The sequence below is a fragment of the Rhinatrema bivittatum genome, chromosome 6 (assembly GCF_901001135.1).
Source record: "Rhinatrema bivittatum chromosome 6, aRhiBiv1.1, whole genome shotgun sequence".
Taxonomy (NCBI): Eukaryota; Metazoa; Chordata; class Amphibia; order Gymnophiona; family Rhinatrematidae; genus Rhinatrema; species Rhinatrema bivittatum.
This window is the reverse complement of record NC_042620.1, coordinates 235,015,945-235,034,981: the sequence shown is the minus strand read 5'-3', so window position 1 is coordinate 235,034,981 and position 19,037 is coordinate 235,015,945. Positions and strand designations below refer to the sequence as shown.

Here is a 19,037-nt window from a genome sequence, read left to right as displayed (position 1 = left end):
AGTGTTGAAAAATCAACTATATAACACCATGAAATTCCCATCTAGTACTGGCTTTCTAACTCTGATGTATTTAGGTTCTTTCTGTTACAATAAAGCAAAGCAGGATTGAAATTAATTATTATTAATATTATCATCATCATTTTTATAGTGCATACTAGGTGTATGCAGTTCTGTACAGAGCTACTGACTGATACTAAGATGCTACATGGCTACCTAAGGGCTTGATTTACTAAGGCTTTTCTTCCATCCTATGTCTATGGGAAAAATGCTTTGTTAATGAGGCCCTACATTAGCCCGATAAACTCATCTGGCTAACTTTTCCAAGATATTCAGCAGCGTGGTTGCGTCACTGAATAAAGTTAGCTGGACCAGTTTATCTGGCTAACTTTAGGACAACTAAATAGCTGCTCTACACTTATCCAACTAGCAAACAGGGTCATTTATCAAATCGCGTTAGGGCCTAGCTGCTATCAAGTTAGGTCGAGAACACATTGTACAAATCTCATCTCTGTGTACTCATCTCACTCCAAATCACATAAAATCTTCACTGATGTGTACTGGGCTGTTCGTAAGTCTGACTGTCCAAGTAAAACTGCTCCCCAAATCCTAGACCACCACCAGAACCTCACCTTGAGTTATTAGTTGACTTATATGCAACTCTTATAAAGTCTCTCTCTCTCTCTCTTGCAAAATGATAAATTTAGGTTTAAGCCAGATAATGCTGGCATTTATTTGGCTAAGGGCTTAATTTACTAAGGCTTTTTCCCCATTCTGTGTCTATGGGAAAAATGAGGCCCTTAGCTGGCTAAATATCAGCCTCTGACTACAGCTGGGTTTTCAAATGGTGCCATTTAGCCAGCTAAGTCCAAACTTAGGGCCTGATTCATTTTCCTATAATCATAGAATGGAAGAAAAGCCTAAGTAATTGAGGCAGTTAGTCAGCTAAAAGGCGCTGAATATCAGGTCCATAATGGGCAATCTCTATTCTTTGGAGCTTGCAATCTAGTTAACACAGGCAAATCACACAGACAACATGATTTTCAGGGATGACAACTTTTTTGCCTAATACACCTGTAAACTATGTAACTTCCCTCATGGATCTGAATTGACTGATCTGTTATACTTTGTATGTGAACTTTACAAGCTCTTAATGCTTTATAAAACTAATTAACAATTAATAATAAAAGTTTAGAGCCACATGGATTTCAATTGCTAATATTGCTATTAAAATTAAAATAAATGAGCAAAACTAAGAGACTAGGTGTGCTGAGCGGCCATGTTACCTGTTACTTTTGGGCCTATTGCCAGGAGAAGAGGAGATGTTGTAAGCCTTGGATGATCCCAATGGTGAGTCCCTAGGGAAAGCAGAGAAAATATTAATTTTTATTGCTATGGGAAATGCATTAGCACATATAGAATTCTACAAAGGCAAAAATGTTCTAAGGTGGATCTAGAGGTTAAAACAACTTACAAGAAAATAGCAGTTCATGGTGACCCAAAACAAGCTTGCAAGTGTGACTCATTAAGTCATTATATAAATGTGTGCTCATTTTAAAAAAGGATCCATTCTTCCTAAGTTATCTCTACACATAGTGATGTCTGACTGTTCTCCACAACTGCCCTCTCTTCTTAGTGGAATGCCACTGAAGAGACTTTAGCCCAAGAAGAGTTTAGCACAAGGGATAAATGTTAACCTGATGCCTGAAATAAAACATTGAATCACTAGAGGATAAATGCTGAAAACGACACAAACCAGAATGGTGATAATTCTGTGAAAGAGAAAGCAACTTAATCAAGTGGATTAGTTTAGATTAAAAAGAAAGCAAATAAAGAAGCTTCTAGGTGCCACAGATAAGGCACAACAGCAGACTTTAACATGATGGCAAACTGAATTGACATGATAAAGTAGTTAGACAATGTAGAGCAATGGAATTACAGGAGTTTATTTCTGTCATATGAAACAGATGCTCCCTAAAGCATGAGAACTTCTTCAAGAGAAACAAACAACCCACTTAACAGCTAAAACTTAAAATTCTAAGATCAATATTCAGAGAGCTGATGAGCAGGTACATTATCTTTGAAAAGTTATGTGTGTAACTGTCTCTGACTATTCAGGGGGATTTACCTGGATAAGTGTGCTGCGGAATATACCCGAATAAAGTTACGTGCATAGCTTTAGGACAACTATTTTTCTGAATAAACTTCCACAGATAAATTCAGCTGGACAGCGTTTGATAGGTGCGCTCACAGGCTAATGTTCAACCCTGTCCCTGGAACGCCCCCAATGTCATCTTTTCATAGCCAGATAAATTTTGTGCGCACAAATGAGCTGATGTAATAAGACCCATGTCTTTTTTTTTTGCGCAGCTTTTTTGGCATGCGTAGCAAAAACTAGTGGAAGCACAGGTTCTTATGACCTGGATTGGCCATTGTTGGAGACAGGATGCTGGGCTTGATGGACCCTTGGTCTGACCCAGTATGGCATGTTCTTATGTTCTTAATAATGGCCACGTATGCTAATTAGATACATGTATAAAATCCATGCACAACAAACAAATGCACCATAATGCACACAGTAACACGTGCTCATGGCCCTATGTAGTAAACTACGTAGACATCTGTGCAGAAACCCGAGCAGACACCATCAGCGTGTAAACACCTGTGATTGATTCTCAGGATGAAGCCTTTCTTTTTTTAAAAATGAATAAATTGGTGGTCCAGAAGTTGATGTGAAGATGGGTAGAGCAATATCTAACTCCTTTGTGATCGGACTCCGACCGCCGGCGGCATTCTTGGTAATTGTTAACTTATTGACAATGACTTATCCACGGGTGACAGGCGCCAAGGTGGTGGCATGGATTACAAACTGGTTGACGGAAAGAAAACAGTGTGTGATGGTAAATGGAACCTACTCTGAAGAGAGAACAGTGTTAAGTGGAGTGCCGCAAGGATCGGTGTTGGGAATGGTTCTGTTCAATATCTTTGTAAGCGACATTGCAAAAAGGATAGAAGTTAAAGTTTGTCTATTTGCAGATGATACTAAGATCTGCAACAAAGTGAACATGCCAGAAGGAGTAGAGAGAATGAAATGTGATTTAAGGAAGCTTGCGCAGTGATTGAAGAAATGGCAACTAGGATTCAATGCCAAGAAGTGCAGAATCATGCATCTGTTGTGTGGTAATCCAAAAGAGCTGTTGTGCACAGAGCAAGAGAGGGACCTTGGGGTAGAGATGTGAATCGGAACTGAAATCGGATCCGATTCTGGTTCCGATTCACATCTATAGAGATGTGAATCGGAACTGAAATCGGATCCGATTCTGGTTCCGATTCACATCTCTACCTTGGGGTGATAGTGTCTAGCGATCTGAAGACGGTGAAGCAATGTGACAAGATGATAGCTAAAGCCAAAAGAATTCTGGGCTGCATAGAGGAATAACCACTGACCAGTAAAAAAAAAAAAGAGGTGATAATCCCCTTGTAAAGTCCTTGGTGAGGCCTTACCTGGAGTATTGTGTTCAGTTCTAGAGAACTTATCTCAAAAGGGACAGAGACAGGATGGAGGCGGTCCAGAGAAGAGCAACAAAAATGGTGGGGGGGTTCCATCAAATGATTTATGAGGAGAGGTTGAAGGTCCTAAATATGTATACCCTGGAGGAGAGGAGTTGCAGAGGGGATATGATACAGACCTTCAGATACCTGAAATGTTTTAATGATGCACAATCGACAAACATTATGTGACCCCTAAGTAGAACTTAGGGGTCACATAATGAAACTCCAGGAAAGATGGCTCAGAACCAATGTCAGGCAATATTTCTTCAAGGAGAGGGTGGTAGATGCCTGGAATGCCCTCTCGGAGGAGGTGAAGACAAAAACAGTGAAATATTTCAAAGGGGCATGAGATAAACACTGTGGATCTCTAAAGGCTAGAGGATGGAAATGAAGAAAACAGTGCATGGGGGTAACTTGCTGGTGTGGTGGTTACTACCTTTAAACAATAAGTCATCATACTGGGTTTTTTTGTTTACATTTTTTAAATTAATTTTCATATAACAAACACGAAAGTTACAGAGAAAAAATAAAACATCTTTGCATCAGGAAAAACAAGCGAGAACCAAAAAAGTACATCTATATCAACCATATCACATAGTGTAATCATCGTGCCAATAAAGAAGAGCAGAAAAAAGAAGAGAAAAGAGATGGAGAAAAGAAGAGAAAGAAAAGAGAGAGAAGAGAGGAGGAAAAGAAAGAAAAGAGGGAGGAGAAAAGGAGAATAGGAAACAGGAGAAGGAAAAAAGGAGGAGAGGATCCTAATGAAGCAAAGACCGAGAAACCAGAGGCCAGAATATGTGCTCAGACCAGAATTATGAAACAGTATAGTTTTCAAGAGTTTTCCACATCTGGAACCATTGGGCAAGCCTATTGGATTTAATTGCCATGTTTTTTTCATATTTACTATATAAACACACCGCGTTCCACCATAAATGTTCAGAGAGCAGCTCACTGCTTTTCCAATTCGACATTATATTATGCAATGCAATAATTAGGAAGAAGTCCAATAGTCGTCTATGAGGGAGGGGAAGTTGTAAGGCTGGATGGGCACCTTTAAGTATTATCATAGAATAGGAGATCGGTATTTTAAGGGCCAATATAGAAGAAATCGTGGTCTAAATGTGTTGCCAAAACGTATATACAAAAGGTCAAGAAAAGAGCATATGATCTATAGTAGCTTTAGGAGCAGGACCAACAATTGTGTGTAGGAAGAAGTCCGGCCCGATGTAGTTTCCAAGGGGTCCAAATAGCCCTATGGATAATGAAAAAGGAGGTTTGCATAATACTAGTTGAAAGCGATGTGCGAATAGATGATGCCCATATATACTCCTACATCTTGTCAGAAGGAGTCATGTTAATATCGGAGCACCAGATGGGATATAATTTCTTAATAGTCTGACACAGCGAGAAGCTCTTTATAATTTTATATAATCTGGAAGCCAGGTGGTCCTTAGGCCCATGTTCTAAATATATCATAAGAAGGTAAGGCAATTTATCAAGAAGCAATGAGGATAATCAAATCACGGTGAACCTAGAAGATGAACCTAGAAAATGTGGTAGACCTGATTGACAAACTGAAGAACCTAGAAGATGAACCTAGAAGATGTGGTAGACCTGATTGACAAACTGAAGAGCAGTAAATCACCTGGACCAGATGGTATACACCCCAGAGTTCTGAAGGAACTAAAAAATGAAATTTCAGACCTATTAGTAAAAATTTGTAAGCTATCATTAAAATCATCCATTGTACCTGAAGACTGGCGGATAGCTAATGTAACCCCAATATTTAAAAAGGGCTCCAGGGGCGATCCTGGAAACTACAGGCCAGTTAGCCTGACTTCAGTGCCAGGAAAAAGAGTGGAAAGTGTTCTAAACATCAAAATCACAGAACATATAGAAAGACATGGTTTAATGGAACAAAGTCAGCATGGCTTTACCCAAGGCAAGTCTTGCCTCACAAATCTGCTTCACTTTTTTGAAGTAGTTAATAAACATGTGGATAAAAGGTGAACCAGTAGATATAGTGTACTTGGATTTTCAGAAGGCGTTTGACAAAGTTCCTCATGAGAGGCTTCTAGGAAAATTAAAAAGTCATGGGATAGGTGGTGATGTCCTTTCGTGGATTGCAAACTGGCTAAAAGACAGGAAACAGAGTAGGATTAAATGGACAATTTTCTCAGTGGAAGGGAGTGGGCAGTGGAGTGCCTCAGGGATCTGTATTGGGACCCTTACTGTTCAATATATTTATAAATGATCTGGAAAGAAATACGACGAGTGAGATAATCAAATTTGCAGATGATACAAAATTGTTCAGAGTAGTTAAATCACAAGCAGATTGTGATAAATTGCAGGAAGACCTTGTAAGACTGGAAAATTGGGCATCAAAATGGCAGATGAAATTCAATGTGGATAAGTGCAAGGTGATGCATATAGGGAAAAATAACCCATGCTCTAGTTACACAATGTTAGGCGTCATAGTGGATAACACATTGAAATCGTCAGTTCAGTGTGCTGCGGCAGTCAAAAAAGCAAACAGAATGTTGGGAATTATTAGAAAGGGAATGGTGAATAAAACAGAAAATGTCATAATGCCTCTGTATCACTCCATGGTGAGACCGCACCTTGAATACTGTGTACAATTCTGGTCGCCGCATCTCAAAAAAGATATAATTGCGATGGAGAAGGTGCAGAGAAGGGCTACCAAAATGATAAGGGGAATAGAACAGCTCTCCTATGATGAAAGACTAAAGAGGTTAGGACTTTTCAGCTTGGAGAAGAAACGGCTGAGGGGGGATATGATAGAGGTGTTTAAAATCATGAGAGGTCTAGAACGGGTAGATGTGAATCGGTTATTTACTCTTTCGGATAATAGAAAGACTAGGGGGAACTCCATGAAGTTAGCATGTGGCACATTTAAAACTAATCGGAGAAAGTTCTCTTTCACTCAATGCACAATTAAACTCTGGAATTTGTTGCCAGAGGATGTGGTTAGTGCAGTTAGTGTAGCTGTGTTTAAAAAAGGATTGGGTAAGTTCTTGGAGGAGAAGTCCATTACCTGCTATTAATTAAGTTGACTTAGAAAATAGCCACTGCTATTACTAGCAACGGTAACATGGAATAGACTCAGTTTTTGGGTACTTGCCAGGTTCTTATGGCCTGGATTGGCCACTGTTGGAAATAGGATGCTGGGCTTAATGGACCCTTGGTCTGACCCAGTTTGGCATGTTCTTATGTTCTTGCATAGTATGTTGCTTCAGTTGCAGCCAGGCATAAAACTGAGTGGGTGAAAGGTGGAAACGCTCTCTCATTCGATTGAACGCTAATAAGTGACCAGCTGGTTTAATAGAAGAAATAAACCAGATCCCTTTACTTTGCCTATGAGCCCAGTTGAGGGGGTGGTCACCAATTTTAATCAAGGGGTTGTTCCAAAGAGGAGTCATTTGTGAATTCCTCCACAGGGGAGTACCTGGAGGACAGAGTGCATCAAATTCCTTCAAAGCTCTATGCAAGGATCTTAATATCTGATTGGATTTTAAGCTGGGGAGAGGTGTCATGCCAGGGAAGCTATGGATAGGATAAGGAGAAATGAGAGAGCGTTCTATAATGGCCCATCGGGGTTGTTCCATGTGGGAGATATCTAAAGTAAAAAGAGGAAAGCCTTGTTGTAATAGAAAAGCCTGATGGAAGGCATAAAAATCAGGAAAATTAACACCCCCATCTACCTTAAGAACTTAAGAACATAAGAACATGCCATACTGGGTCAGACCAAGGGTCCATCAAGCCCAGAATCCTGTTTCCAACAGTGGTCAATCCAGGCCATAAGAACCTGGCAAGTACCCAAAAACTAAGTCTATTCCATGTTACCATTGCTAGTAATAGCAGTGGCTATTTTCTAAGTCAACTTAATTAATAGCAGGTAATGGACTTCTCCTCCAAGAAATTATCCAGTCCTTTTTTAAACACAGCTATACTAACTGCACTAACCACATCCTCTGGCAACAAATTCTAGAGTTTGTGTGTTGAGTAAAAAAGAACTTTCTCTGATTAGTTTTAAATGTGCCACATGCTAACTTCATGGAGTGCCCTCTAGTCTTTCTATTATCTGAAAGAGTAAATAGCCGAGTCACATCTACCCGTTCTAGACCTCTCATGATTTTAAACACCTCTATCATATCGCTTAGTACCTTTCAATTTGTTTAAGGCAATCCTAGATGCTTTATTCTTCCACAAAAATTTAGTTAATAACCTCTGAGCTTAACAACTTCAGACCCATATTCATCCTCCCCTTCCTCGCAAAAAATTCTAGAAAAAGTAGTAAACAATCAACCAACGGATCACCTAGAGAAATACAATATACTACACCCTTCCCAATTCAGTTTCCGCAAATTCTTCAGCACGGAAACACTATTATTCTCCTTCACCGATTCCATACTCAAAAGCCTAGACAAAGACAATCCTTCATTCTAGCTATGCTAGACATCTCAGCAGCCTTCGATACCATTAGTCAAAACTCCTCATCGACTGACTAATGGAAATTGGAATATCAGGCATTGCCCTGCAATGGTTCATCTCATACCTAGAGAACAGACAATACAAAGTTAAAATTGGCAAGACCTAATCCAAACCCATCAAACTATCCCAAGGCGTCCCACAAGGCTCTTCTCTTTCATCCACGCTCTTCAACATATATATGCGCTCCCACTATGCAAACTCCTAACCGACCTTCATCTCACCTTCTTCATATATGCCAACGATGTTCAAATTCTCATTCCCATCCCCGAATCCATCATTAAATCCCTACACACCTGGGAAAACCACCTCACGTCCATCAAACAACTTTTGAATCAAATGAGACTCTCCCTCAACACGGACAAAACTGAATTATTAATACTAAACCTCAAACACAAAGACATAATCCCCCTCCCAACATCATCCCTCCAAGCAAAACCACCTTTATCAAAAGAATTCAGAAACCTAGGCATCACCATAGATAATGAATTAAACCTAAAGAAATTCAGAAACACAACCCCAAAAGACTGCTTCTACAAACTCCACATGTTAAAAAACTAAGGCCCCTTCTCCATCAAAACAACTTCAGAACAGTCCTTCAAGCGCTCATTCAATCCAAAATATGCAATTCCCTACTCCTAGGACGCTCTGCCACCTCCATAAAGCCTCTACAAATGCTCCAAAATGCAGCTGCCAGAATCCTCACAAACACCAGAAGGAATGAACACATCACCCCTATACTAAGAAACATCCACTGGCTCCCCATACACTTCAGAATACGCTTCAAATGTCTCACGCTAATTCACAAAACACTATACAATCAATCAATAAACTGGTTCAACACCTCCCTCCATTTCCAACTCCCCCAAAGACCCACATGATCTGCCAACAACGGCACCTTACCTATGATCTCCCCCAAACTCACTAACCTAGCAGCAACACGGGAATGAACTCTCTCCCTGGCCAGTCCCACTATATGAAACACAATGCCCATCGACTTAAGACTTGAACCTAGCACACACAATTTCAAAAAGAAACTTAAAACTTGGCTCTTTGAGCAAGCCTACCAATAACACTTTTCTCCTCCCACAGCCCTTCTCCCTCTTCCCCACCCCCTCGAGCACGTTACAGCTCATGTGGTTCCCCCGCAACACACAAGCTCCCACTACTTCAAGAATTATCGTAACTTGTTCCTCTCAGCCTTTGTTCTCCTTTAGTTCCTTCATGCTCTTCCCCCCCCCTTTTTTTGTTACATATATGTTACACATTGTTAATCCCATACAGGCCAATACAGTAAGGGCGCGTAAGAAAAAGTGCGGCAGTGCCGGGCGCCCGCTTGTTTGCCCCACGCACAGTTCGGATCACATACCGCTTGATAAAGTATTTAAATGGCATGCAAATGCAAGCCGCGTCCAAAACGCATTCATGAAGCGTCCATGAAGCGCAATCCATTTTACTGTATAAGCGCTATACAGCGCTTATACAGTAACCTGGGTGCGCTGTTACCTGTCATTTCAAATGTCATTTGAAATGACAGGTACCAGGAAGTGGATGGTTCTCCTACGCTCGGGCATCGGGGATTGCCAGTCCTCTCTCCCCCACTCCCGAAGCAAGGTGCAGGGCGAAAATCGACTCGACATGCTATTAAAGCAAATAGAAATTGTAACAAAAGTAAACTTACTGCATGCTTCCAGCAGCCCCAGTCCTCTCTCCCCTCTTCCTGAGGCGCCCACCGCGGCTCCCCTACCTCCCAGGGGCAGCCGGCGGCGAAAGCGGCTTCCAGCAGCCCCGCTGGTGAAGGTGCATGAACGCACGTCCAATTTGGGCACTCAAGCAGCGAAAGCGCATGAGCGCACGCCGTGACCTGAGCGCCCGGATGGATGTCCGAGGTCATGGCGTGCGCTCATGTGCCTTCGCTGCTTGAACACCCAAATTGGATGTGCATTCATGCATCTCCCCTCCTCCCGAGGCGCCCACCGTGGCTCCTCTGCCTCCAGGGGGCAGCCGGCGGCGAAAGCGGCTTCCAGCAGCCCCGTCGGTGAAGGTGCATGAACGCACGTCCAATTTGGGTGCTCAAGCAGCGAAGGCGCATGAGCGCACGCCATGACCTCGGACGTCCATCCGGGCGCTCAGGTCACGACGTGCGCTCATGCGCCTTCGCTGCTTGAACACCCAAATTGGACGTGCGTTAATACACCTTCGCCGGCGGGGCTGCTGGAAGCCGCTTTTGCCGCCGGCTGCCCCCGGGAGGCAGGGGAGCCGCGGTGGGCACCTCGGGAGGAGGGGAGAGAGGACTGGGGCTGCTGGAAGCATGCAGTAAGTTTACTTTTGTTACAATTTCTATTTGCTTTAATAACATGTCGAGTCGATTTTCGCCCTGCGCTTTGCTTCGGGAGGGGGGGGGGAGAGAGGACTGGCAATCCCTGATGCCCGAGCGTAGGAGAACCAGGCCACACCATGTTACTCGCTTGCTCCAACTCACCCACTTATTACACCGGAGCCTGCCTATTGCTGTCACATCTCTCTAATGCCAAGGTCAGGGTAGGTGGTAAATTAGCGGGTTAAAGATGCGGCAAAACAGTTGGTTAAAAAGGCGATAATCGGGGCCGCACGTTACTGTATAGGAGGGAATAGCTAATCTGATCGTTTACATATCATATACATGCCGTGGGCGGAAAGGGATACACGTCGATTTAAAGAAGCGGTAAAGATTGGTAAAAATGGATAGTGAATCGCGGGTTAGACTTACGCGGCCAAATTGTGGGTAGAAAGCGGGTTAGAAACAGGGTAACCGTGGCCGCTCTTTATTGTATCGGCCTAATAGTTACTTAAACTGTTCGATGTATTTTCCTTTCATTATCCAACTTTTCGTTATCTGACCATTGAAAGGCGCCTTGCCACTGGTGCCCTCGAAATGAGTGCCGCCCCACCATCTTGGGGCACCTGGCAGCACCTCTCCACCGCCATGAGAAAGAAACAAGAGAAAAACATCAAGAAAAGTGAACAATGATGATGGACAGAGTTCCAATCGGGAGCCCCGTCCCCCTGACGTCACCAAGGGCAACGCTGACTGTTGAAAAGCGCCTTGCCACCAGGTGCCGCGTGCCATGCGTCGCGCGCTGAAGGGGCGCAACAAAGGGGCACACCCCTTCATGCAATCCGTTGTGCAAGTTCCAGTTAATATCTTTGCAATTGATTGTCTCTCTTCTTATTTAGTATGCTTCCTGTTATAGCTTTTGTTCAATTGTTAAAATTCTTGCATTTTGAACTTTTGTAAACAGTTATGATGGCTTTTCTGAATGACGGTATATAAAACTAATAAATAAATAAATAAACTGTTGATATGTAAACTGATGTGATGTGCAAACGAACATCGGTATATAAAAAAAAGTCAAATAAATAAATAAATAAATAAATTGTACAGGAAAAGGATCTTGGAGTCATTGTGGATAATACGTTGACATTTTCAGCTCAGTGTGGGACAAGGTGGTTAGAAAAGCAAATAGAATATTCAAAATTATTCAGAAAGCAATGGAGAATAAATGAAGAATAACATAATGTCCTCTGTATTAATTTATGGTGTGATCGCACCTTGCATATTGTGTGCTGTTCTGGTTGCCCCATCAGTGAAAACATAGCAGAACTGGAAAAGGTACGAAGAAGAGCAAGAAAAATGATAAAGGGGATGGAACGGCTCCCTTATGAGGAAAGGTTAGGCAGGTTAAAGTTCTTCAATTTGGTGGGGGCGACTGAGAGGGGATAAGATAGAGTTTTATAAAATCATGTGTGGCATGGAATATGTAAATAGAGAACAGTTATTTATGCTGTCAAATAGTACTGAGACTAGACCATTGTAGCAGATTTAAAACAAACCTGAGAAAGTATATTTTTCACTGCTTAATCAAGCTGTGGGTGCACAACCAAGCTGTGGAATTTGTTGGCGAAGCATCTGGCCTAGCCAGATTTAAAAGGGGTTTGGACAAGTTCCTGGAGGAAAAGTCCATAAACAATGATTAGCCTGGTGGTCTTGGGAGAAAGCCACAGCTTATCCCTGAGAGGGAGCAACAAGGCATGGATCTTCTCTTTGGGATCTGTTGGGTACTTCCTAGTGATCTGGACTGGCCATTGTCTTGATGGACCTTTTGTCTGACCCAGCATGACCCTTCTTATGCTCTTTTTGCTTACTCCTTACATTGGACTAGTGTTCTCATCCTTCTGCTCTTCTAAGCTCTGCTGCTCATGGATCCAGCTCTTGTCCTTCTTTAATGTGTTTCGCACTTTCATTTGTTGGAGGATGCTTTGCCTTTCCACTTCTCCGGATTTTGAACCACCTGCGAAGGCAAAGTGGAATGGATTGAGATTTACCCTTGGATCAGTCATTGCTGTTGTATGCTGCAGTGGCATCAGAGCACCAGTATTAAGTGGATTCTTGAAAATATCAGCTTGCTAGTGTGGTGACTGTATTACTTGTTCTTTTGGTCTTATACTGAAGTCTTCTTTCTTTTTTTTTCTAAATATGTTACTTCTTACAATTTCCTAATTTTATTTTACAGTAATGCCCACTGTTTTATAGCATGTCCTTTCTTCAGCTGTTTGTGGTGAGACATCAGACAACTTGCATCAGTCTGATGTCTCAAGGGCTGCATAAGCAGCACCCCAGTTTACTTCGATTCATAACAGAGGTGGTGGCTAAGAGCATTCAAACACTTTGAACACTATTATCTCCTTAGGAATAAAATGAAAATCATAAAGAAAAAAAAGAATTCTAAGGATTTTTTTGTCTCCTAACTGAATTATCTACAATTCCTCTTTAGATAATACTACTGTTCTAACTAAATACACTGTATACTCTGGATGTAATATATAAAGTAATATATATCCCAAAGATTCATAGAGGTGTGCTGTCTATTATTTAATCTAGAGGCACTGTAAAAATGATAAGCACCATGATCTTAAAGAAATCTGTCCAGAAAGCTCTGCATATCTCACCAAATAAAATATGAGATGATGTACCCAGTATCAACTATTTTTTCTGGTTTGACTCCAAGAGAAAAATAAAAGTTTATTCTGGTCTGATCTCAGTTCAAACATGTGGGGAACATCTATATAGAATAGGTGGGAGGTGCTCAAATATGGAAATTGGCAGCACAGTATAATGTGCATGCTTTGTTGGTGAAAAGACAGGTGCAGCTAAAGCATGATATTCCTTCTACAGATTTACCTGTAGGTCAGTTTCAATTTTGTGCCACATTACAGCTGCTGTTTTTATTTAGGCCAAATTGGATCAGGCTCATCTGGAGCAGAAATGTAGATGTAATGTCAATTCTTTAAGCCCAGGTGCCTTCTAATGCTCCATAAGGAGTGGATGAGAGAGGGGAGAGAGCAGGAATTGATGGGGACATTTGATGGGGCAGGGTTATCCTATAGGACTGTTTCATTTTCTGTTTTTAGCATTTTGACTTGATGTTTTTTTATACTAATTTAAATATTTCTGAGATAGAACTGTTGGGTTTTATTTCTTTGTGTTTACTAGGAATGTTTACATTTATGATTTTATAATATGTGGCTTTATGGAATTATACATATATTGATTTTAATTTTGTAACTTGCTTTGAATGTTTGTTAGATGTTGAAGCATACAACAAATAAACTGAATTTGGATTTTCAAAAGATTTATGCAGTGAACTTCGGGACTTGGCTGGATAAATCTATCCTGTTTAAAATTCCCCCCTTTGACTGGTACACAAATGGAGCAGGTCATAAATGGAGGCATACAAAGGGGCGGGGCCAGGGGCTTTCCAGGGGCGGCTTTTTCATTTAGCTGGTTAGCACAAATTATCAGCACTGACGTCTAATTTTAACTGCTCAGTCCTGGCTTATCAAGAGGCAGGCCTATATCTACTAGGACAAATTTTGTCTGGCTAGATTATGCTGAATATCTAGCCTGAATACTAGCTGGTTGATGTTGGATGAACATCTGGCTAAACAATCTTACCCACTCAGTGGGTTTCTGAAAAATTGCCACTTAAGTCTAGAAAGTCCTATTTTAACATTTTGAAAACTGGCAGTGCCCCCTGGGTTATTTCAGTGAAGAGCAGCCCCTTTTACTTGTGTAGTGACCATTGTACATGCCAGGTACTTACCTTTCTGTGCATACATCTTGCTTTGATTCAAACTTGCAACAGGTACACCTGAACCACAGAGAAAAAAAAACCACAGAATTAGAGATTATGTGCTGCAGTGGAGGAGGAAGGAAAATAATCACATGGATGGAAACTGATTTTAATACCCATAAATCCAGCAATATATCAGATATGTATTAGGGATGTTCATTCATTCTCATCGTATTCAGCGGTTTGTGCATGTGCATAAGATTTGATTCTTTGTGCGGAAGTACAAATTTACATGCATAAACTTATGACAACAAACAGATCAAATGGATATTTTGTAACAAAAATGTAGGAATGTTTGATTTCAGTTTGCATTTTATTTTTTTCCTAGGAATTTCAATGCTGTTTTTCTCGTTTGCTATAACAATCGTGAGAATCAAGCCAATGGGAAACTAAAGAAGTGTAAAGATGAGAACAACAAAAACTGCTGCAATATTTAAATAATCAAGTTTTAATTTTGCATAATGTTACAATTTAGTTTGAACCAAAAACAAATCAAATCAAATATTTTCCCATGCATATCCCTAAAATGTGTGCAAGGAAGATGGGAACAGATGCCCCCTGCAGCACTCTACTCTGTTTAGAAACAGTAAATATCAGCAGAAAAAGACACAAGTGTTCCATCCAATTTGCCTAGCAATTTATTTTTTAATGGTAGTAACTGCCACTCCGTGGCCTATGGGAAATGAGTCGATAGTGTAATATACAGTTTTCAGTGAACAAGTGCTTATATCCCTAAAAATATCAACCATCATAATTTGCTAGGGATGTGAATTGTTTTTGAACGATTAAAATTATTGTCAGATAATTTTAAAATCGTCCAAAATCGTTAGAGTGCACGATACAATACAAATACCCCCGATTTATCGTCAGGGGCATTTGTATTGTATCGTTAAATAGGGCGCGGGAAAACCGGCACACCAAAAAAACCCTAAAACCCACCCCGAACCTTTAAAACAAATCCTCCACCCTCCCGAACCCCCCCAAAATGTTTTAAATTACCTGGGGTCCAGTGGGGGGGGGGGGGGGGGAGTCCCGGCGCCATCTCCAGCTCTCTGGCCACGGCTGCGTTAAGAGAAATGGCACCGGTGGCCCTTTGCCCTTATCATGTGACAGGGCAAAGGTAGCGCCGGCGCCATTTTGAAGATTGGCAATACGGCCCGCGTGCAGGAGGTCGCTCCCGGACCCCCGCTGGACTTTTGGCAAGTCTTGTGGGGGTCAGGAGGCCCCCCCAAGCTGGCCAAAAGTCCCTGGGGGTCCAGCGGGGGTCCGGGGTGATCTCCACGCATGACGTCGGGAGCCAGGAACCAAAATGGCGCCAGCGCTACCTTTGCCCTGTCACATGATAAGGGCAAAGGGCCACCGGCGCCATTTCTCTTAATGCAGCCATGGCCAGAGAGAGGGAGATCGTGCTGGGACCCTCCCACTGGACCCCAGGTAATTTAAAACATTTTGGGGGGGTTCAGGAGGGTGGGGAATTTGTTTTAAAGGTTTGGGGTGGGTTTTAGGGTTTTTTTGGTGTGCCGGTTTTCCCGCCCTCCCCCGATTTACGATTTTTAACGATTTAAAAAAAAACAAAAAAACCCACGACGATCAGATTTCCCTCCCCCCCCCCAGCCAAAATCGATCGTTAAGACGATTGATCACACGATTCACACCCCTTTAATTTGCTACTAACTGGTAGTCTTAGTAAAGAGCAAAAGATTGCATAAGAATTACTCGCTTAGCCTTAGAGGTGGTCTCTCCAAAGCAGAGTTGAGACCAGTGCTGTCTTCAGGCAGCTGCAAAAGATGCAACCTCACCAGGCCCTTTGATGTTTGCATCACACAAGCCTAAAGATGGCCCTGTAGCATGGGCTAGTGATAATAGGAGGGAGTTGAGTCAAGCACATAGGCCTTTTGCTTTTCTACACTTGATCTCTCCCAAAGTGTGTGTGCTTTTGTGTATGAGTGTGTGGTAGTGGGGACAGTCAGGGAGCTGCTGGTGTCATTTCAGGGCCCATCTGCTAGGAGAAAATGGTGACAGCAGTTTGTCAGTGAGCGTGGGGGCCTATGAAAAACCTCACATTTCATTTACCATACTAGGCCATATCTCCGTCCTAAAGTCAGTTCTAATCATGAGTACCACTGATAATAGGATAATAGTACTTCATCACAATAGGTTTCAATTCAAGTTAGCAGTTTATAAAAGTCCAACAACATGCAGTTAGTATTCTGGTATCTAGCAACTTTGTGGTTATGGGAGGTGTCATAAGAGTGCAAAGTTCCTTCCTTCTCATTTCTTCTTCCATCTCCATTCTGACTGACTGTGGTCAGAAAAATAACATCCTAAAGATAACAAAACAAAAAAAGCTGGCATGCAGAGAGAGTGCTGATCCCCCTTCCCACTCACCCCCTGATCCCATACCTTACAAAAGGAGTTGGCCAAATCCTCACCCCATCCCCACACTCTGAGCCTCCAAAAGTGGTGAACTGGGCTGAATAGTAAGTGAAATAGAGCTGGCAGCTCCCGGCATGTTAATATTCATTTATTCACTTCACTGCAGGTGAAAAGACCAATGACTGTCCATTCACTGTTAGTGAAGGGATCAATCAGAACTGAGTAACTTTATCTTCCTAAAGTTAAGCAGTTAACGTTATCATCCCTAAGTTAGCCAGATCAATTTATCTGCCCAACTTTTGGCAGATAAAGTTACCAGGGTAACATAGTAAATGATGACAGGTTATGACACAGATAGTCCATCCAGTCAGCCCAGAAATTTGCTTAGGATAGTAACATGTGCTCTTTGTAAGTTGCCCCCTCTGCCTTCTGTAAGGGTAGTATCCGTTGCTCCATGTAGGTAACCCTACATGCAGAAATATTACACTTACAGTTTACAATTATCCTATTTCTTGATTTCCATCCTCTAGCCAAAAGGGAACTTCTGTGTTTATCCAATGCCCTTTTGAATTCCATTACTGTTCTTGTCTTCACTACTTCCTGTGGGAGGGCATTGCATACATCCACTACCTGTTCTGTGAAGAAGCACTTCCTGACATTAATCCTGAGGCTATCCCTTGGAATTTCATATCATGACCCCTAGATCTACAAATTCCTCTCCATCGGAGAAAGTTTAACTTTTGTGCATCTTGAATTTCTTTCCGTGATTTGAAAGTCTGTACCATTTCTCTCCTATCCTTCTTCACCTCCAGGATATACATATTTAATTATGTCCTCTCATGTCTTCTGGTGCAGACCCCATTCCATTCTGGTTGCCTTTCCTCTGGACTGCTTCTGTCTTGCTTTTACCCTTTTTGAGATACAGTCTCCAGAAGGGAACAGAATACTCCAGGTGAGGCATTATTACCTCCTTTTTCCTGCTGGTTATGCCTCTCTCTAAGCAGCCCAGCATCCCTCTGCCTTGTCACATTATTTTGCCACCTTCAGATTGCTGGACAACATCACCCCAAGGTCTCTTTCCTGGTCCATGCACATCAGTCTTTCACCCACCACCATAAGCAGTTCCTTGGGATTACTGCTCCCCATATGCATGACTCCGCACATCTTAGTATTTAATCCCAGCTGCCAAACTTTCAACTACTCCTCAAGCTTTCTTAGATTGCTTCTCATTCTACCTCTTCAGGCATGTCCACTTTGTGGCAAATCTTGGTGTTGTCTGCATAAAGACAAATTTTACCTTCTAAACCCTCCACAATAGTGCTCAGAAAGATATTGAACAGAACCGGTCCCACTTCTCTCCATTTACCAATCCTCGCTGTCGTCTGTAAGTCAGCCAACTTCTCCATCCCTTGTACCTTTCAATCTTACAATGCTACCTCTTGCTTTCCTCCTTTCTGTGATTATGTGAAAAAAACTTTTGTCTTCAGACCTTACCTCCTTGTCAATTCTTTCTTCCTCTTGAGCTTTTGCTAACCTGGTTTGTTTCATAGTCTCGTTCAGTTTCACTAAAATTATCCAGTTCTGATTGGTCCCTTCACTGACAGCTTTTCACCCAGGGGTAGATATTCAAATGCTACTTAGTCGGATAAATCGGACTTATCTGACTAAGTGGCTGCTGCTGAATATTCAGCTATACTACATAGCCAGATAAGTAATTTCTCTGGTGAAACTTATCCATATAGTCAGTGGGCAGGCAGTGGGCGTAACTGCGCGGTGCTACCATATAGTTAACTTAGCCAGATAAGTAGAGATATGGAGCATTATCTGGTTAAGTTAAGTGGACAATTAAGACTTGGCTCATAGCGGGTCTAAAGTTAGCCAGATAAGCCTTTCCTGCTAACTCTAATTCTTATCCAGGTATATTCGGTGGCACTGTACTACCGCTGAATATCCTGTGTAAATTAGCCAGAAAAGTCTTATTCAGCAAACTTACATAGCTGGATATATTTTAATATTGGCCCCCCAGAGTGAAGTAAAGTGAATAAATTAATATTACTATGCCAGGAGCTTTCACCTTTAGCATTCAGTCCAGGGTGTTACTTTTGGGGGTTTAGGGGATTAGGGTGGGGATGGGTGTGGGGCTTGGGATTTGGTCAACATCTTTTTTAAGATAAGGAATGGGGGATGGGGATATCGACATCTGCTTTGCACACTAGTTTTTTAAACATATCTGGTTATATTCAGCATATACATGGACAGGTTAGAGTTATCTGGATAACCTTACCCAGATAATTCTAGCCAAGTATATTCAGCAGGAGACTTGTTACGCCCGAATATTTGATTAAAGTTATCCAGATAATTAGACCTGGCTAACTTTGCTGCTTACCAGCTTAGGGGTAGATTTTAAAAGAAGAGTGCGCATGTCCATGT

At 41.9% G+C, this 19,037-nt stretch overlaps 1 protein-coding gene across 13 annotated transcripts in view; it reads right to left on the bottom strand.

The window, feature by feature from the left end:
- The window catches only part of ZNF185 (zinc finger protein 185 with LIM domain), a 220,858-nt gene that overhangs the window by 157,163 nt on the left and 44,658 nt on the right, over positions 1-19,037 (bottom strand). For all 13 annotated transcript variants that reach the window (XM_029606612.1, XM_029606614.1, XM_029606618.1 and 10 more), the window contains exons 3-5: positions 14,202-14,249; positions 12,251-12,389; positions 1,284-1,355 (exon numbers count right to left, since the gene is read on the bottom strand). In XM_029606612.1, coding sequence (XP_029462472.1) covers positions 1,284-1,355; positions 12,251-12,389; positions 14,202-14,217 — 227 coding nt within the window. In that variant the 5' untranslated portion in view covers positions 14,218-14,249. The remainder of the gene's footprint in view (positions 1-1,283; positions 1,356-12,250; positions 12,390-14,201; positions 14,250-19,037) is intronic.